This window comes from Adiantum capillus-veneris, chromosome 8, assembly GCF_014529385.1.
Source record: "Adiantum capillus-veneris isolate H3 chromosome 8, ASM1452938v2, whole genome shotgun sequence".
In the NCBI taxonomy this organism is placed as follows: Eukaryota; Viridiplantae; Streptophyta; class Polypodiopsida; order Polypodiales; family Pteridaceae; genus Adiantum; species Adiantum capillus-veneris.
Window position 1 is genome coordinate 100,069,670 of NC_140938.1, and position 21,732 is coordinate 100,091,401.

The window sequence follows — 21,732 nt, forward strand, 5'->3', positions numbered from 1 at the left end:
TTCTCCCACATTAAAATGTGATTAAGGCTGAAAATTAATCCGTCATTAGGCCATTAAGAAGAGAATTTTATGTCACACATGCCTGCGGCAATTCTGCATCTTCATATTGCTCTAGGAAAATTAATGAAGCTGCTTAATTCATCTCTTCGTGAATCAATTAATAAAATTCTGAATTTCTTAATTATCTAAACCAAGTAATTAACCTTAGAGCCATTTCCCATAGGTTAAGTAAGGACTTACCCATAAAATTGCTAGGTCTCGAAGGAAAAATCTAATCTCTTGCCTAAGGAGGATTCTTTAATAATTCTAATCTGCCATTTGGTTGTTATGATGCTCTCGGACTTTAGCTCTTTTCTTCAAGTTTATCATTTAAATTAGTGAGTAAAATGGCCCCGGTTAAGAGAACTCGCATCGGTGGTGCCCACAACCACGAGGCAGGAACGAGCAATACAAATGGAAAAGGAAAAGCTCCCATGGTCGAACAAGCACCGTCCATCTCACGAGCTAATGACGAAGAAATGGAAGAGGTAGATCACAGTTTTATTCAAGTTGTTTAATTTAACATTGCATACGTTTAGCTAGGAATGAACATATCCCCAAACATGTTGGAGAAATCCGATAGAAACCTCGGCAATTGAATTCATTTGTATATTAAAGTTTAAAGTAGGAAATAAATGATTGACAGATATACTGTTTGCATTAGGAAAGAATGTCTGCTAGGGAAAATTTAGCTCGGCATGTTCATTCTATTTCCAATGTTGAATTAGTCATGAACCCCCTCCTGATCACAGGGGGCAGAGTTCTTAGTTAAGGGCTCTTGAATCCACGACTGCTGGTTAAGCGGTGGATACCCACGACTGTTGGTTAAGCGGTGGGAACCCACGTCTGCTGGTTAAGCGGTGGGAATGTCCATGTCGTGCTTTCTATGCGGTGGACATACCTAGTTGTATGGGCAGCTAGGCGACAACGGGAGGAGTAAACTCTCGTTGGAGGGGGGATGTTGTACCTCCAGAACATTGGAATTTTAATGAATAAGTTTGAGTAGAATTTTTACTAGAATACTGTCTTGGTGTTATTTGCAATACTGGTTGAAGGGCTGTCTTAACAAACAATGTGATTCGGAATTAATCAAGGAATGTTTATGTTGAACAACCATTGTGGTAGTAATTAGGTCACACAAGGAAGTGTGAGTATGGGGGTGGAAAGTGGGGGCTTGGCTCAGGTTGCCAATGTCTATGAGATGGGTGGTCCCGATTGGTCGTGAACTCTCTGTCTCCATAATGCTTACTCGATATTAGTAATTACTCATTGCCCCTAGAGCGGTGAAATCTCGAGGGCACGTGCCTTTGAAACATGGGGAAAAAGGCACTCGGGGTTTCTCTCCTCTTGGAAAGTGGGTCTTAGGATCGCTAGATAGTTCAAGTACGCTTTCCCTGCGAGGTGGAGCTAGATCTCGCTGCTAGTAGGGTCGAACTCGACTCACTTTGTGATGAGAGATCGTCCGCTATTCGAACCCTGAACCATTTTGTTTGCTTCCGCAATAGATCTAGTGGCCACCAGGTTCACCATCAGATCCGCCGTTTGATACGGTGGGGTGGGGACCTCACACCCCATGACTATGCGTTTGCTTGGCGCAACACATAAACGCTACAGGGCAGGGCACGGCTTCCGTTCCTTATAATTTTTGGAGAGACCACAGTGCCACAACTCTCCACCATACTTTTGTATGACACCTTTGCATGACATGCACTGTATACTTTGCAGTTTCACTTTGTGACGTTTCATTGCAAGACGATACGTTTAACTATTCACATTGTTTTTTTGTAGCTTGACTCAAACATTGTCCTTCGGCTTGCACAAATGGATGACATTCATATACAATTATCAGGTCAGTAGTGTAGTTCAATTTTTATAGTCTGTTTATGCTTTTTTGTATTTTTGAGTTTGTCAAAACTTCCCTAAGTTTAGTTTAGCCATATGTTTTTCTCACCAATGCATGCTCATTTTCAATCATCGTATCTATATATCAAATAGACATGTATTTTTTTCCCCACAGCTTGGTAATTCAACCTATATATCAAAATAAAGAAAAATTGACTACACTTGATTGAGAATAAGATGGGTGTCTCAAAGATGGTTCCACAATTTAGAGACTAAATGGTCTATATTACTAGGTTGAATGGTGCAATCTGCAAACAACTACCACAGTAGGTTAAGTTGCCAACCTTTTGCTTGATTCAATTACCCTCTTTAGGAGCTCTTTGTCGCATATGGAGCACTATGGGACATAACTTGCTTCTTCCCAATGCTCATTAAGTCTCAAAGTTGAGCTATTATTGGTGCCTATTAATTGGTTCTACTCATTTTCTCGTGTCACCGCAACCGAGGTCAACAACACTCACAACCAACTAACCAAGTAACTAGTTGCACTCCAAAATCTATCAAATTATGTACGACAAAGGCCCACCAAGCAAGACTAGTTTAAATACTAAACGAGATTCAAACTCACACGGACTCCCGCATGAGACATTCATTATAGCCAACCTAGTCGCCACGAGGTGTTGCTAACACAGCGAAACCCAAAATGAAAAAATAATATAGACGTCATCCCTTCCCTACACGAGACACTCCCGTCTTGCACGAGCACCCTCAACCCTGCATGCGACCCCTTGTGCCCCATACCTTCTTCGTCTATCGCTTTTCGCCTCGCATCAACTGTCGCTCACTGCCTCGCTGTTTGCTGCAGAGGGTATCAATTCAGATTTGTTTCTTTTTTTTTATTTTTTACAGCTAGGTACTCCCTACTACATCCTCACTAAGGACAATTTCAAAGGAGGGGTAAGAGATTGGGAATTCTTGCAAGTGGCAACCAAGAAATCGCAGGCCTATCAGTCCGATGAGGGGCAAATAACCCAAAAGTTCCCAAAATCTCCTCCAGACTGATGACAAGTTGTTGGGGTGTTGCTCTTGCTCAGAGTGCGGGCTCCTCTGATTTGGTTTTCTCTAAGCCACGGGCATGCACGATAAAAGACTGCGGATCAAGTTGCATGATCCTAAGCGAATGGCAGATCAGCAAATTTGCAGAGAACTAGAAACGGTCGAACTGCTGGATGGCACTTCGTGAAGAGCGGAATAGCTTTGTAGAGACACATGTGCGCACATGCTGGGCCAGGGCCAGTTGGGATTTGGGTAGAGTTGGAAATGCGGGCAACGTAAGGCCGCACTCAGGATGGTCTAGGGATTGAGAAAAGAATTTGGAAAAAATTACCAAACTACCCCTCTAATCTATGGAAACTCCCAAAATACCCCTCAAATTTTCTTAACTTCCCCATATGCCCCCCTAAATGTTAGAAAAAATTTGGGTCCAATGTATCTTAACTGGCTCGAATTATAAAATCCCAGTTAAATATTGAGCTTGCCTTTAATAAAATCGGGAAATTTACACAAGTTTGCACCTTATTTTCATCGGTTAGGGAAAATGTATTGAAGAAGGTTTTATTTTTTTTTGTAAAAACTAGTATTAACTTATGAAGAAAATGGTTCATTTGATTGATAAATGCTTGTTAGGTCCAAGGGTTTTGGTGGTGATGGTTAAATGCACATGATACAACAAATTCTCTGGAGACAACGCTCATGATTATGATCAATACAAAAGGGGAAGTCATTGAGCGAATTAGTGATGTTCTATAGGTAAAGGGCCTTTGTCACATCCACGACATCAATCAAGGCTCCATCAGAGGATCAAGACTACTCTAGCACGATATGGGAGATGCCCATTACGTCTATTTACAAAGGCGGACATTGACGAAGCTCTTCATCGACTGATGCACTAGTTTCGCAGACAACGTCCAATGTTGGAAATTGATGAAGATGATAATGGTTTTAGTCTTCCACTTTACTTCACTTTTATGTTTTGTACCTAGACATTAGATTAGATCCACAACAAGTTTATCGGATTGGTCTCATAAGTCATTTTGGCATTTTGAAGACGTTAAATATATCATTTCATTTCATTTCTTTATCTCTCTGACTCTCTCTCTCCTCTTTCTCTCTCTCTCTCTCTCTCTCTCTCTCTCTCTCTCACACACACACACACACACACACACACACACTGTGTGTGTGTGTGTGTGTGTGAGAGAGAGAGAGAGAGAGAGAGAAAGAGGGAAAGGGGACATAACAGAGAGGAGAGAAGGGAGCATACCTGGCTCTCCCTCCTCTCCTCGTGTGTGTATGTGTGTCTCTCTCTCTCTCTCTCTCTCTCTCTCTCTCTCTCTCTCTCTCTCTCTCTCACACACACACACACACACACACACACACACACACACACACGAGGAGAGGAGGGAGAGCCAAATATGCTCCCTTCTCTCCTCTTTGTTATGTCCCCTTTCCCTCTTTCTTTCTCTCTCTCTCTCTCTCTCACACACACTCTCTCTCTCACACACACACACTGTGTGTGTGTGTGTGTGTGTGTGTGTGTGTGTGTGTGTGTTTGAAAGAGAGAGAGAGAGGGGGCAGGTATACTTATTGTGCAGAGAGTGCCGAACCTAAGATTAGAGATCTGAGTTTCTGGTGTCCTCAAATTATTTTTACAGGGTCGGCGTCACTATGAGCGTCTCTATGAGCGTCTCTATAAGCGTCTCTATGAGCGTCGCTATAGGCGTCTCTATGAACGTCTCTATAGTCTTTGTTATATAGCGATGCTCAGCGATGCCGGGCTTTTTCCCATCTGGAGTCTCACTACGAGCGTGGCTACATTGAAGGACTCGCTACATTGAAGGACCTCTTGTAGTGATTTAGGATAATGACATGTAACCGAGATCCGCAATTTCTATCATCACAAGAATATTAAGTAGTGGAAGACATTATGAGGGCATGATAGAATTAGTCTACATATGCCTCATGGAAGTATATCTATCATGTGCTTATTTCCTTATGTAGTTCTAGCATACCATAGTGATCATAATACCTAGAGAATATCGCTTGAGAATATGTGAAATCTATTTTTGGGATATACTTGCATGAGGCTGCCATAGTGATAAAGTTGGCTTAGATAGTAGTAGATGCACGCTTGTCCCACTCAATATCATGATGTGGAAGAAAATATGCAGGTGGGATAGGTATTCTAGATATAACTCATACAAGTAGATGTATCTCGTGCTTATTCCCTTATGTGCATAGCCCACCCGTGGTGATAACATATATATGATGGTGGGCATGGGGACCAAATTATGTCCATTTATGATAAAAGCTCAAGGACAATGATATGGAACCGAGGTTTGCAACTCCTATCATCACAAGAATATCAAGAAGGAAAAGATAATATGGAGGGCATGATAGGGTTAGTCTAGATTTGTCTCATGCATGTGAGCATTGCAGCTAGCATGCCATATTGATAATATTAAGATAGTATTTCTTGAGTCGTAGGATCTAGTTTTGGCATACAGTTGCATGAGGCAACCATAGTGATAAGTTCGGTTAGGTAGTAGTAGTTGCATACCTTGCCTCATTCAATATCAAGATGTTGAAGAAAATATGAAGCTAGGATAGGTATTCTAGGTATATCTCATACAAGTAAATGTATCTTGCACTTATTCCCTAAACGAGTTATCACAACTAAGATGTACCCAAAAGATTACCTCTTTACACTTTCCATGAAAGTAACTGGCTAATGTAACTCATCCGCAAAGTATAATTCCTTGACTTGCTATCAATCTTCATCAGTAAACAACCCCACCTTAACTGTTGATGGAGGTTGAGAGCCATGTATGAAGAGACAAAACTTAGCCTCACAACATGCTTTGCCTCATGGTAAGAAAACTCAAACTAGAGAAATAAACTTTTCAATTGGATTTCGTAATGCTAACGTACGTGCTTAGCATATCCTTTAGCACAAGATTAACACTAATAATCTGCCTATCCTCTCTCTATGACTGGTAGTCTGAGATATGTTTTTCCATCGTTTACAGACAGTCCACCAGAATGATTGTTAAACAAGAAGCACAATTCTTTGCAGCAATGTTAGGAGCAACCATCTTGATTAACTTTAGTGAGCTGATGCACAAGCACCCAAACTGAACCATGACCTCTATTGGTGATTGATAGATCTACAATTAATCTCATAGATGTAGTGCACATAAAGTAAAAAATGATTTAGGAGGTACTACTGTCATGAATGTGCATGCCACTCCAAATTAGCCTTCGCTAAACACTAGGGTCCATAACACCTAGTGTGCATTCATTTAGCAAAAGCAGATCCAAACCTGCATATCCATAATCTTACTTGCCAATGCTTATGGCTAATGTTATGCTCATGGCTCACGAGAAAAGAACTAAGTCCTTTCGATATGAAAACCATGTTAACCTCTTTGGACCATAATAGAATGTGAAAATCAATCACACCTAGATATCAAATGAATTAGTTCATTAATAGAAAATAACTTTGTTAGATGTATTAAAAAACCATCCATTAAAGTTGTTTAACAATGCTTGTAACCTTAACTAGTCTTACAAAGTATTTGACAATTTTTTGCCACTGAAATTTTTTCTGATACAATGGGCTCAAAATGGTCTAGTGAACGGATTTGACCAGCACTTAGAGACTTCGTCGCGACATACAATTAAAAGAATGGATGCCAATGTCAGTCCCACAGACTCATATTCCCCACATGTGGAATATGTCTTAGATAAAGATGTCAAAAAAAGAACATCCATACACAAGCACGAGATGTACTTGTGTATGGAGATTACTATAAACACTCTACAATCGTGTTGTATCCCATGTGACAACATGTGCCAAACCAAACCCTACATATAAATCCATAACTGCATAATGTAGAAATAATTTGGACACTATGTCCCAAAATACTTTTCTCCTACATGACTTTGTGATGTGTCTGAAGAGCAAAATGGATAAAAACATAGCAGCTTATACATACTACTTGGAAAGATAAACAAAAGAATATTTAAAAATTAACTAAAACCAAATCATATGTGTACCTAAAGATTGAACTTAATGTTACTTACTCGTAGCCAAATGCACATGCACAAATTTCCACATGCAAAGGCCTAGGAATACTAATTGAAAGATTAGTGAAAATCAAGCAGTAGTGCACTAGTAACCCTAGGTGTTGCGTAGGCAATCCAAATTTCTTGGTTAGAATCTACATTGTCAAACCCCTTGGATAGACTCTGCATTGAAATTGCTCAAACTAGAAGTCAACGATGACCAACACAGTCTACCATGTCTAATACTGATTGAAATATCAACTTTGCAAGTTGAGCTTGTCCACTACTCTTCGGTAAATTGTGGACTTCATTCCTTGAAAGTATAATTGTGATGAGATCAATGCCATGATTAGTGCTATATTTTCAAACAAGTCTTTGTAAGTTGGAATTGTATTCACAACTAGAGCTTGAAAAAATCATTTCTCTTCATGAAGAAAAGAGAAAAATCGTCAACACAAGGTAATCATACTAAAGTCTCTTGGGTGTTCAAACAGGAGATCATCTATCATGAGGATCTTGTAGTCCATTCATGTCGCCCTCTATATTATTTGCCTGCTTGCTATTCACAAAAAGCATCGTCTATATTGCTATCACCTTGTGCACCAAAAATTGCTCGTCAATGTAATCACATACAACGATCACACGCAATTATACCAACCTCAACTTTTTCTAAACAGAGTAGTTGATGTTATAGCAAAAGCGTAAGCAATGCTTTAGTGGAATGAGTCCACAATACTAGCATGCCATGCATGCATAATAGAAAAATAGTGGAATAATCCCTGGGCTACAATGACGGCCCCACAATGTGTGCATATGCCATATGTGCCTTGCACAATGTGTACTAGCATGGATACATCATAGCTAAACATTACAAACCATAATTGTGAGCTTATATTCTCTTAGTGCCAAACATGTGTGCCATTATCCTTGATCCTAAATCAAAGGATAGTAATGTGGCACAGAACAAAATCCTTGCTTCGCAGTAAGTCTGTGAAAGCACTTTTCTTTGCACAACAAAAAAATATTTTTCAAATGAAATGTTAAAGACATAAATACAAGTAGAATCCGAAGTTGTCTAACCTTGTTGCCCCTCCATTAGGAAGGGAATGGGCTCTAAGGGGGCCTCTTTATTTGCCATGGGATTAAAAAGGAGATTATAAAAGGGACAAATGGGTGGATTTCATGTGGACTGAAATGATGGGTATGGTAGGGCTTAAAAGCAAGTGGTCAAACTTGTACTCTTTTCTAAAAAATTAAAAACAAATCTCTTATAAATTCAAAAAATTGAACTTTTCTCTAAACCAATCATTTCTGTCTCTAATAGCTGCCCGCTTCCACCCCTCCCTAAAAGGGGGTCCCTCCAAAAATGTGTTGATCATTCCTTCCCGCTCTCTCTATTGTACCATCTCTCACTTCTATGCACTTCACCTTGCAAGTTGCTTCTCTTTCCTTCCTTTCAGTTTTCCCTCCCAAAAGCTCTACATCAGAAGTTTGAACCTCCTTTTCCTCCTCAAGCTTACTGCATTCTCCTCAATCTTGATGCATTCTCCTCAAGCTGAAGTTCTTCGTTTCTCCATGAGCCTCACTAAACACCTCTACCTAAAGCTGAAGATCTGTAGCATATCCTTCTACTAGATCATCCCTCTTTCTTTTATCAACAGGTTTCCTACTCCTTCTCCATTAAGCTCTCTAGAGAGGATCTACTTCCCTCTCAAGCTTTACAACATTACCTTCCCAAATTCCAAACTATGGTGCATCATTTCACATCTTTTCATGTTCACAACATAAATGCCATAGAAAATTTTAGCAATATTAGCCACTTCGCTTTTGGACCAAAAAGAAGAGTATTTCAGCTACATCAAGTATGCAAATAGCTCTCTTTGGCAAACATTTCGAGTTTCAAGGTAAGCAAACCACATTTTGAGTGACAATAAGTCCTATGACTTGCTTGACAAAGACCTTCTACTCTGTGATCAACCAAGAAACTCATGTATCAAGCATCAATTTCTTTGATACAGACCCCTTCTAATCAACAAAGAGTACATCATACTTACCTTGTTTTCTTAACTTTAAGAGGCAAGTTTTCATACATAGAATCTACATCATTTTCCCCCAAAATCTACATAATAATTGCTTCTTTATCTTTATCTGTCAAGAGTGCAAAATCCACACTTTGCTCTCTTGAAACACTACCTCCTTTCTGTCCAATTGGCAAACAAAAATACAAGTTTAAAACATATGAGAGGAAGCATACCAATGAACCTAACTTATCGAACTAAACATAACATGATAAGTTGTACTAGGAAGTGAACAAAAACACATACCTCAAACAAAGGTTGTTATAATATGAAAGCTTCCATGTTTAAGCGTATCTATGTTTTGATTGCTTCTTTCTCTTTGATATCTTTTTTTTCTTCATAATGACAAAGATTACACGCATTAAAAAATTGATCTCTATACAACACATCATAAAATCAAGATATGCTTGATAAAGGTAGACATATTGCTTGCATAAAAATAAGAAGCTAAATTGAATAAGATTCCAACAAAATAGAGTAGCAAAACTTGTATGGAAGATCATGCCATATGGCTTTGGTAGAGAACTATCTCAAAGAGATAAACATTGTTATAGCAACGGCATTTATAAGTAGGAAGTTCTAATAAACAAAAAGGTGAGTACCTAGTAGAGAATAATTAATTTTGATCCCTATATCTTGAAGGAGTACTCACAATTCGTTCATGTCTCCCTCTTACTACCGGAATGTGTGGTTCTCGCAAGAAGCTTAACGTCATAGCTATATAATTCTTAAAATAAGAGGCATCTACTTTATTATCACAAGAAAATATATACTTACTAAAGTGTTCGATCCCGAAACTCCGTTCATAGAACAAAGCTTTCTAATTTATAAAGAGATCAAGCTCTTGTGAACTCGTACAAGGTTAGAGTTCAGAAGAAAGCATTTCTTCGCTTTCAATTGACCATCACTTTCATTGTCCTGCATTCAAGACATGACAAAACATTTGTCAAAAAAAGACAAATGACAAAATTCAAATGGTTTCAACTTTCACTCTCAAAGTTTGAAGCATTTTCTACTTCCTTGGATTCATAGCTAGCCAACTCCTCTTGTTTGTTCTTGAAAACCTCTTCAGTGCAAAATGCAGCTTCTCTTGCAAGCTTACTTTTCATATCAATCTTGTAGCAAGAATAAGGAAACCATCATTTCCAAGCCAAAAGATGTCAATCTCGCAATTAACTTATTTCAGACTAGATAATTACGTATGATTATATATTATCGAATGATACTCGTGAGCTAGTTCATCCACTAGCAGGCTCGATCTTCCAAATTTGCTGTCAACTTTTATGGTTTTAACCTCCTCCACATTCACATCTTCTACATTGTTTTCATTGCATGTCATAAATGCTACATGTCTCAATGTAGGCATTATATGCATTTTGCCATGCACGTTGTCACCACTCTGCACAAGGAAATTTTCCAACAACACTTATTGACACTAAACAAAAATAGTGTGATTTCGAATAGAACTAACCTGGTTTCAAGATGAAAATGCAAACCTCACAATTTTCATTGTGTTTGAGCTTGACTTCATTATCTTCATTGTGTTGAAACTTGTGCACTTAGGCCTCAATCTTGCTTGAGCTGCCCAAAACCTGAAAATTTTCCAACCTCGTATGTTCAACTTTGTTTGAGCAAGAAGTTTACCATGTTCTTTAGCACCTTGACTGTGTACACATAGACTCATCCTATTTTACAAAAAGAGCATTGTATACAAAACTCACCACCTCGTCTCTATCATTTTGAAAAGTTATGCTCTTGGCTTCAAATTTTTTGTTGAAGTGTTCTAAGACCTGCTCATTTAGAGATTTTAACATTTTAATTGTTGATACGATATGTTACAAAAATCAATCATAGCCCTTTCAACAAATAAAGGACCATACAATGTTTTCATAGACTCAGAGTTCAAAATACAATATAAAAACACATACTCCACATCCTGGTCATTTTTTAAACTGTCAATGCGATCATCGCTCAAATTCATGTCACTCTTTCCATTGCTTTCCTAATTGTCAAATTCACTAAACATCCTTTAGCTGATAAACACAAAAGAAAAAGATTATTCTAACTCAAAGGTGTCAACATTCTTGTCAATCAAATCATCACTCAAATACATATCACTCTTTACAATGTTTTCCTACATACTTTCGTTGATTAACATAGAAAAAAGAACGATTATGCTTGAAGAGTACAAATTCAAAGGTAATCACATTGCCAAGCTCAAAACAAACCAAAGGGTCCTACTTTGCTACCCAAGCTGCAAGTAGCGATACAGCAAGCTTCTAAGGAGATGCACTATCAATTATATAATGTGTAAAGAGTAGTCTCTACTTGCTCACACAAAGCAACAACATCGTCTTTCCACATTGAAGGCCTTACTGATGGAAGTGCATTTTTGTTTTGAAGTTGACAACTTTCAAAGTCTTTAAGGTAGTGATCATGGGTTTGCCCAAGTTAAGTAGGGTGCAAAGAGCGATTTGTGATGTTAAGTTCCAAGCTTTAGACTTTATCATGGCTTTCTTACGTGGGGCTTTGTGAATTGCTTTGTTGTTTATTTGACGTGCAGCTTCCCTCCAAAAAGGTTCATACTCAGGCCATGATAGCCCATTTCTGTTTTTGGTCCGTCAACGAGGCAACAAGTTTGGCACACAAGGTTTCTGCGTGCACCATGGGGTCAATAAACCCAATTCCGCTTTGATTCTTTAGTCTTGCTACTTATTCCCATCTCCCCCATTAGCAGTAGTTTGTGTCTTTAGTGTTTCTTTTCCACACGAAATGTTTGATAGGCTTCATAATTTTTTTCCAATTGGATTTGCTCAGTTTTAGCAACGGTGATACAAATGAAATGTACGAGATCATGAAAGCATTAATCACCATGACTCTACTATGGAAGGGGAGGAGCACAAAATTCCATTTTCTCATTTTACTGTTTATTTTGGTCAAGAACCAGTCAATGCTTATCCGTAATACCCACCCCAAGTGGAGCGCCTAGGTGCGTGGACACAATGCCCTTGCCAATAACTTCTTCTGACCATTCCATGGGGTCAAACGAGTCATTTTTTGAGAGAGAGATCAATCTTGATTTCTCAATACTGCACATTGAGCCGGAAGTAGAAGCAAAAGGTTGGACAATCTCGAGGGCTCTTCTTAGCATTTTTGACTTGGCTTTATGGAAGAGCAAAGAGTCATCTATCAAGAAGCTTTGAAAGCATGTGCACATTGTGGGTCTCATCTCTTCTCTAAAGGGGCTATATGGGATTTTAATTTTGCGTTGACAAACCTAGGATACTACCATGGCACTAAATAGATGATTCTACTACTTGACAGAGATGGTACAAATGAGACTCAAAGCTGGTTCACTATCATATCCAGCATGGCTCTATACATGAAATGGAAGACATGCTACTCAACTGACTTGTTAATTGAGTCTTTGACAAGAGAAAGTGTTGAAGAAGAGATGTTATTTTCATGACATTGCAATACACCCGATTGAGGCAAGTTTTGGTGTTATTGTTGGCAAACCCCCTGATTGATGCTAGTGAAAAAAGTCATTGAGCTTTTTCCAGAATGGGTGCTACATGTATTGACCTTGTAAGTACAAGACCATTTGATCTTCTACTTCGCAAGTGTGAACTTTTTCTTAGCGAGCTCATCTCTAGTAGAAAAAGCCACATGTCTCTTGTTGGGTAGTTATGGTCCCAAGAGTGGTCTAAAACATTTAAAAAAGATAGAATCATCATTGGACCTCACAACCAGTTGTACGTAGATATATGTAATGCTCCTCTATTTTGAAGTCATGCTAACATACTCTACGCATCCACAAGTCTTTATGTGTACTTTGTATCTCTCAATCTCTTATCTCTAGTTGATGTGATGAGGTTCATAGTTTATCAATGCTACATATGAACACATGTGAGAGGTGGGTATCTATAGTACCTTGGCACAATCACATATAATAGTCTAATGTACTTGGGCTAGATGATGCTATAATTATGAGGACATGTGACTAATCTGACATGAATTTGAGGCCGAAAACAGTGATAAAGTTGATCTTTTAAGTAGAAAAAAATGTGAGATGAAGGCACCTCCTAGATAGGATTAGAATTACGAGAAAGTACAAGCAAAAGATGGGGGTATGGCTAAAAGTGCAGATTGAATAGCTGGCTAAAAGCAAACTATAGTTGGGCTGGATGACACTATAGTGATGCAAATATGTGGCTAATGGGGCATGGCTATGGATTTGAGGCTGAAAATAGTGATAAAGCTGATCTTTTGTCTAGAAAACAAGGAGATACTGAGGCATCTCAAAGACAATATAGGAATAACCTTCAAGTGCAAGCAAACCATGTGCGTATGATTGGGTGCAAATTGAAAGAAACCAACACACAACCTCTGGGGTGCATGGGCTATTTTGATAGATTGTAAAGATCTAGCATAGGTAGAAGGCAAAGTATTGTTCACACAAAAGGTGTTGAATCATCCATGCCCTCTCGCATTATGTCAGGTGGAGTGAAGATAAACGTGTTGCTCAAGATCTATGTTTGCACAAAAAACAATCTTCTTACTTATTGTACTTGTGAGTTAGGGTTCCTTCTTTCGATATGAGAAAGAAAGCATTGAAGATGTGAAGTGATTTGTGTGTGTGTGTGTGTGTGTGTGTGTGTGTGTGTGTGTGAGAGAGAGAGAGAGAGAGAGAGAGAGAGAGAGAGAGAGAGAGAGAGAGAGAGAGAGAAATGAAATGAAATGGAATGTAATATTAACATCTTCAAAAGGCCAAAATGATCCATGAGACTTGAAGGTTACATGTGATGGATCTAATACCAATTTTCCCGGCGTGTGCAGGGCTAGGAGCAAAGGAAGGGCGTGAATGGTTGCAATTTTTAGCCCTGTAAAGTGTAGGTGATTGCATCTCAAGCTATGCTCGCTCTTCTGACACATTGTCTACTGTGGGTAGAAGAGCGCCCTGGCTCATCATATTTGCTTGAGTAAACTATGAGCTTTGATAGTTTGGACAAAATCCAGAGGCTAGATTGTAGTCGCAGTTTGCGAAGGGGAAACCCTGCTTGGGTTTGCAAAACCATTGGTTGTCAAGGCCTGCTATGGTAGAACAGTAACATTGTTATTGCTACCCTTTGGATGAAGGAATGCTTGACTGATTACCGACAAATTATAGAGAGAACTTATATCCTTGGACATAAATGGATTTATTGGCTGAGGTAAAGATAATGATGTGGGAACGCGCTCTCCATCGGCCCCCTCCTCATGCTGCATGTAATGCAAAGGCCCTCTTGCTAGCATATTCTCTCGTGTATAATTGTCATTGCTTCGGTGGCTTTCCTTGTAAACATTGAAGACAAAGTCCTTTAGTGCAGGCCATGCAGTGTTTAGAATTTGCTGGTAGTTGAGTGTTTGTGCCTTTTCCCTGAAGCAAGTTACCAATAGATATTGTATTTTCTGTTGGCTGGCTGCTTTGATTATTGAAAATAGCTGAAAACTTCCGGGCCATGAATAGAACCACTGAGTAGTACTTCAAATATGTTACCTCAGTGCTACGGTAAACAAAAATTTCAACAGTGAAATATGTTGGTGCTGCTTATGGGCTCCAGAACTGCTCCACCTAATGCGCCCACCTAGACTGTTGGCTGGGGGTGAAAATAGCCCAAAGCTTCCTGGCCCAGTCGGCCCTCGTTGGGCATATCCTGCAATCGATTGAAAAGTGCAGATTTGGCTGGCGTACATTGAAAGTTTCTCTGTTCCGGCCAGGTTTTGCGAGCTCCCTTCCCCTTCCGCTGATGGGAATCGGAAACAACCATATACTTAAGAGTCTTTCGGTGGCAAAAATGAACGCTAAGAGCTCTGAGGAATCTGAAGAGATTCTTTCTCATGATAATCAGATTCTTTCTCATGATGAGAACTAGTGCTAGCTCTGTTTACACCTACAGATCAACTTCTTAGCTTCTTCTTCTTCTTCTATAGATATTAGAGAGAGAGAGAGAGAGAGAGAGAGAGAGAGCACATTGACCTCACTAGAAATCGTTCAAAGTCAGTACCTTGTTCATCCGGCCTCATCAACAGCTAATCCCTTGCACGAACTGGTAACCAAAAAGCTGCATCAAGAACTAATCTTACGTATGAACATGTAACTTTGTGAAATTGTGTTAATTTTGATGGATTCCTTGCTTTCGGTTTTTATGTTGTTCCCTTTTTAGTTAACACGTTCATTTGCATGTACGTCATTATACATCATCTGCATTAAAATTTGTTGATGGACTGTCAGGTTCAGCAGAGTCATTTCTAGATTCATAATCGTGTAGATCGTAGTTTCTTTCAGTTACACTTTTCATAAAGTCATTCCGTAGAATACCATTAGCCTGTCAGTATCTCTAAAATCTAATCAAGAAATTAGTGACTTTTATTATGTTCTAAGCAATTGGTAACAAAGGAATTAATGACTTTTATGATGTTCTAAGCAATTGGTAACAAAAGAGTGGAGGGGCTTCTCTCTTGTGTAGCAAAGAATGCACCAGATTCAACTCACTGATTCAACGTGTGCTCTTGGGATAGGCACATTTAAATCTATAGGTTTTTCCACACGTCAACCACACGTTAGATTCAGATGGGTACAGAAGTATGGACTAATTACGGAGCAGACGCCCTTCATACAACACGCTAAAAACAGTACAAAGGATCACAAAAACATAGATTGTAGTAAAACACCCTAGAAACTTCAAAATCTAGCTCAATAGAATATCATTTATCAATTTACATACCAATAACAATCGTGAATAGGTCTGATAGTAAATAGTGGTCTTTTGTTCTTGCTAGGGAAGTATGAAAAACCCAATTGTATTTCAATCGGACTTTGACAAGTACGGACGTATGATTCTCCAATCATATAGGTAGGGAAAAGGCTATGGCTAAATCTGTCCCCCCATAGTTGGTCTAATGGTAAGAATTTGGCCTCTCAACCTACGAATTGTGAGTTCAAATCCCACGTTGGGTCACCTCTAGAGTGATACCTTGTGCTCACCTGGTGTGTTCACATTGCTAGGAAGTGCATCCTCCTCCTAGGATAGGTCACCTAAGGAGGAGGTTCCTAGCTGGTTTCTACAAGTTCTCTTCGTTGTTTTGAGCACGTGGTACATCGATTAGGTGGCCATGGTGATGCATGTGTGTGGCTCTTGCCCAATGGTATGTTTCCCTTGCCCGACCATGCTTCATGGCTAATATTTGGAAGGGATAAGCACCTTCCCATGTGGGCCTTCCAGTACGTCGAAAAACAAAACTATGGCTAAATCCAAAAGCCTCAAGGTAAAGCTCTATCATCGGAGGAGTATTTGCAAAGTACTCCTCCATCCAAAGAGCTAGATAGTTCTTGCATCTAACCAAAAATCGGTGGACCAATCTCTCCTTTATCTTTCTTTCTTTGTTTGCGAACCTCTTCTGATGTAAGAGTTTCTTCAATTTCTTCAGCTTCTCTGTCCTTTGACACCTCATCTTTAAACAGACTCACATGAAAAACATTGTGAATTTCTAAAATAAGATCTTTCTTTGAATCAATCTCGAAAGATTCTTGCAATACCGCAATCTTTCACACACAATCCTTTCCAAATCCAGTAGAGTAAGCTCGCTAGCAAAGTCGACTTGAATCATTGTTCACATCAATAGATGTACTATGTCCAATTTCTATCTAGCTCCTTTCAAAAATTCTTTGCAATCTGCAAAAATATTCATCTTGTACAAGCCAAGAGATTCTATCAATCAGTTCGACAAGATTTTGTCAATCTCTAGACGCTGAAAAATTCCATCCATGCCTTAGCTTTCTTTTCTTTCTAACTTCAGCTGCCTATCTCCCCCCTTGGTTAGACACTTTGCAGATTTTCAAAAAGCATCTTTTCTGTCTTTCTATGTCACCAGCAATAGATCATGCCAAATCTGGAATTACCTTCATCTCAACTTCCTCTTTCTCTGTCAGTTTCGTAACTTTACCAAAAAGACATCGACACAGGTAATGCCAACTTGAAAGGTACATGCCAGGCTGCTAGTATTGTTGTTTGTATATCTAGATACATAGGGGGTCCTCCTCTTATGAGGCTCAATCTATCTGACTGAACATTCTGAGAGAGATCGAAAAACTGTACCAAGTCTCCAAGCTCTAAGTTGGACCCTCTGCCATGGGGCCCATGCTACATGTGGCTTGTTGCCCTTTGTGAAAGTCAATCTAGTCTCATGTCTCCACGGGCCACTAGCTAAGGGAACTCAAGAGTGTATCTTTCAAGCAAGCTCTTCTAAGGCTTAGCACTTGGAATTCGTCCTCGAATGACAAGATTCCCTAGTAAGGCCCTACTTTGTGTAGTAGAATCAATGATGCCCAACCCACCTTGTGAGGTAGAGAGGGTAATGAATTTCCAAGACACCTTGGACGGAGTGAAATGTCACTCTCTTGCGGACTATAGGAAATCTATTTAATGCATGCACTTCAAAAAATCCAGCACAAGGTAATGTACATCACAAACAAAAGCACTTGGTTGGCCACCACAATGCATCTTGATAAAGATAGTGCAATAAGCTCCAATGAACAAGCTTTCTCTTCATACTTAGAAGTAGCAAAGCAATCTGCTGCTCAAGCGTCAAATCAACACTTGCACAACCTTAGATCTCCAAAAGTGAAGCCCAGATGTCGTCCAACTTCACGCTGAAAATCAGCAACACTCCTCCGTCGATTACCGACTGAAACATTCCCACCAGGAGTGGATTAACTCATTTGATTCTTGCTAGATCTGATCAGCCCACTCCTGTAGCAAAAACGCTCGTCTAATGGTGCTTCCCGTGGTGAAAACGCAGCTCCTTGCTCGCCCTCCTGCTAGTTTTGTAATACTCCCTTTGGTGTGAAGGCAAGTCCCCTATCTATGTATGTAGTTGTCAATAGATGCCAAGTTGTTGATGATGAAACCAAAACTGAGACCCAATCCCGAATGCCGCAATAGTAGGTGGCCTCAAAATTGAGGCTAAGCAAGGTCGTGGTCATCGTCGTAAAGACAAAAAGGGAGATGAAGCAGCAAAACACGGGAAGAGAGAGATGTGGACAAGGGCAGAATCGTGGTAGGCACGAGGAGTTAGCAAGGCTTGGAAGCGTTAAGAGGGGTCGACACTCAGTTGACAATGACGTAGGAGGGGAATGGCATGTTGGCAACTCAACCGTGCTACTTTAGTCCTTGTGATTTTGATAGTACATGCAAGTTGTGGACTATTTCTCTCATATGCAACAAGAGGGTCACACCTCCCTAACTTCAATCACATATGCTTGCACAACGAATTTGTACGAGGATATGCCTACGATGGGCTGTTCACGCAAGCTGTGGACTATTTCTCTCATATGTAACAAGAGGACTCCTTCCTAACTTCAAACATCTTTGCTTGCATCTTGAATGCATGTGGCATTAGTATGATCCTTTGTCCTCAAGATGATAATCCTTGTTGTCCCCATAAATCTTATTAGCATCTTTGTTGCCATGTTGATCATGTATATTGGAGGAATCATTTACTAATGAAATTTGTCTAATGTGAACTAAGGATTTTTAAACCATGCATTGGTTTGTCTTGTATGCATCTACTCCAAGCTCATTACTAGTCTCTAGGTATTGCCAATCGGATCAATCGTGACATCCCAATAACATTGTGGCGTGTTCTCTCCTAAAAGTTTTCTTGGTTGGAAGAATTTTTACTTTACAACCTATGTGCAAATACAATCGCTCCTCAAACTCGAGCTTCGTTAGCATCTTCCAATGTATTAAGTTGGCTTCAACGGCATCTTATAGCTTTTGGTATAGTTGCAGTCTATCTTTGTCCTTACCTCGTTCTTCAAGCTAGCATGCCAGCCATTGATTTAACATGCAAATGTGTATGCTACCTCCATGTTTCAATCTACAATTTTCTTAGTGAATGCTCATTTTACCATCATGTGGATATAAATGTTCTGGCTTTAGTTCAAGCTATTAATTTGTTTGTGTGATGCTCATTTTTGTAAATTTTTAATACACGCAGGTCCATAACATATGGAATCAAACATTTAAGTCCCATTCTTTCTTATTGAGGAGAATCTAGAAGACCATGTCCTTGGTAGTGTTTATCATGGGCACACCAAACATAATTCATGTTCTCAGCAAGGAGATGATGATGAAGCCCAATTAGGTGGTGGTGAAGAGATATTTGACATTAGTAGGCAGATGCTTGATTGGAATGCAAATCTGGAAGCATTATGGGATCAATTTAGAGCCCCACTTGCGATTGCAAAACAAAATGTTGTTTCCAGGTGTACAACCTTGTATGGGAAGGAGATCAATTTCTAACAAGGAATAAATTTTGTTGGGTTCATTTCTATTATGTAATGGGAAGAAAGTGATTACAGAGCCCATTGCTCAAAACTTAGAGCAGTTGTTTCGGTGGTATCATTCTTTGTGAGTGGTTGAACCCAAATGATGGCGATTATGTGTGCGCTCAAAGAACTGTAGCCACCAACCAAGAGTCCTCAATCCAAGGAGGTGTATCTGCCCATCAAGCTCCAATGATTTTTGTAGAGCCAAGTATGATTGCAATATGTGCTTTGTTTCTTGTGATACATGTGGAAAGTATTGCAAGCATATAGTCCCACCTCTCACATGTATTCATATGTAGCATTGATAAACTACGAACCTCATCACATCAACTAGAGATAAGAGATTGGGAGATACAAAGTACACATAAAGACTAGTGGATGAGTAGAGTATATCAACATGACTTCAAAATAGAGGAGCATTACATATATCTTCGTTTGTGGATCAATTGAAACTCTTATGTCAAAGCTCAATAAATTGTCACAAGTTTCTTGCTATGTGGCAAGAAAGGGGGAGATGGTTGGAGCCAGATAGTGTAGAACAACAAAGAAATGTGAAAGAGCAAAAAGGGAGATGAAGAAGCAAAACATGGGAAAAGAGAGATGTGGACAAGGGCAGAATTGGCGGAGGCAGAGGGTGCGGGGGACACTTAGAGATACAGGAGGTAGCGAGACTTGGAAGCGTTAGGACAGGTTAGGAAGCGTTAGGACTGTTGGCAAGGAGAGCGCAAGAGGGGGCTCTCAAATAGCGTGTAAGAGAAGAGGGGAGGGGGGAGGGAGGGAGCAATGGCATGTTGGTAGATCAATCTTGCTACTTTAGTCCTTGTGATTTTGATATGACATGCAAGTTGTGGACTATTTCTCTCATATGCAACAAGAGGGTCACACAAATTTGTAGGAGGATATGCCTACGATGGGATGTTCACGCAAGTTGTCGACTGTTTCTCTCATATGTAACAAGAGGACTCCTTCCTAGCTTCAAACATCTTTGCTTGCATCTTGAATGCATGTGGTATTAACACGATCCTTTTTCCTCATGATGATCATCCTTGTTGTCCCCATAAATTTTATTAGCATCTTTGTTGCCATGCTGATCATGTATATTGGAGAAATCATTTACTAATGAAATTTGTCTGATAATGCAAACTGAGAATTTTTAACCCATGCATTGGTTTTTCTTGCATGCATCTCGTCCAAGCTCACTACTAGTTTGTAGGTATTGCCAATCGGATCCATCGTGACATCACAATAACATTGTGGCATGTTCTCTCCTAAAAAATTCCTTGGTTGGAAGAAGTTTTACTTTACAACCTATGTGCAAATACAATCACTCCTCAAACTCGAGCTTCATTAGCATCTTCCAATGTATTTAGTTGGCTTCAACGGAATCTTATAGCTTTTCATATAGTTGTAGTCTATCTTTGTCCTTACCTCATTCTTCAAGCTAGCATGCCAGCCATTGATTTAACATGCAATTGTGTATGCTGCCTCCATGTTTCGATATACAATTTTCTTAGTGAATGCTCATTTTACCATCATGTGGTTATAAATGTTTTGGCTTTAGTTCAAGCTATTGTTTGTGTGATGCTCATTTTTGCAAATTTTTAATACGCACAGGTCCATAACATATGGAATCAAACATTTAAGTCCCATTTTTTCTTATTTAGGAGAATCTAGAAGACCATGTCCTTGGTAGTGTTTATCATGGGCACACCAAACATAATTCATGTTCTCAGCAAGGAGATGATGATGAAGCCCAATCAGGTGGTGGTGAAGAGATATTTGACATTAGTAGGTAGATGCTTGGTTGGACTGCAAATATGCAAGCATTATGGGATCAATTTAGAGCCCCACTTGCGATGCAAAACATAATTTTGAAAATGTTGTTTTCAGGTGTACAACCTTGTAAGGGAAGGAGATCAATTTCTAACAAGGAAGAAATCTCGTTGGCTTCATTTCTATCATGTAATGGGATGAAAGTGATTACAAATCCCATTGCTCAAAACTTAGAGCAGTTGTTTCAGTGGTATCATTCTTTGCGAATGGTTGAACCCAAATAATGGCGGTTATGTGTGGGTTCAAAGAATTGTAGCCACCAACCAATAGTCTTCAATCCAAGGATCAGGTGTATCTGCCCATCAAGTTCCAATGATTTTTGTAGAGCCAAGTATGATTGCAATATGTGCTTTGTTTCTTGTGATACATGTGGAAAGTATTGCAAGCATATAGTTTCGTTTGACTACATATCCTTTGTGGAGGCACCTTCATCTCATATTTTTT

At 39.4% G+C, this 21,732-nt stretch overlaps 1 protein-coding gene across 2 annotated transcripts; it reads right to left on the minus strand.

The window, feature by feature from the left end:
* Positions 1–13,820: 13,820 nt before the first annotated feature.
* Positions 13,821–15,247, minus strand: LOC147452636 (uncharacterized). Of its 2 annotated transcripts, XM_086518986.1 has the most exons (4): positions 15,131–15,224; positions 14,818–15,006; positions 14,623–14,722; positions 13,821–14,502 (listed from the first exon to the last, which is right to left on the minus strand). In XM_086518986.1, exons 1-4 carry the CDS (start codon positions 15,147–15,149, stop codon positions 14,178–14,180), a joined length of 633 nt encoding a protein of 210 aa, XP_086375112.1. In that variant the 5' UTR covers positions 15,150–15,224; the 3' UTR covers positions 13,821–14,177. The 2 variants fall into 2 exon arrangements, 1 of the variants encoding a protein (XP_086375112.1); XR_015188999.1 differs by lacking the exons at positions 13,821–14,502; positions 14,623–14,722 and having other exon boundaries at positions 14,864–15,016; positions 15,131–15,247.
* Between the last annotated feature and the right edge of the window lie 6,485 nt (positions 15,248–21,732).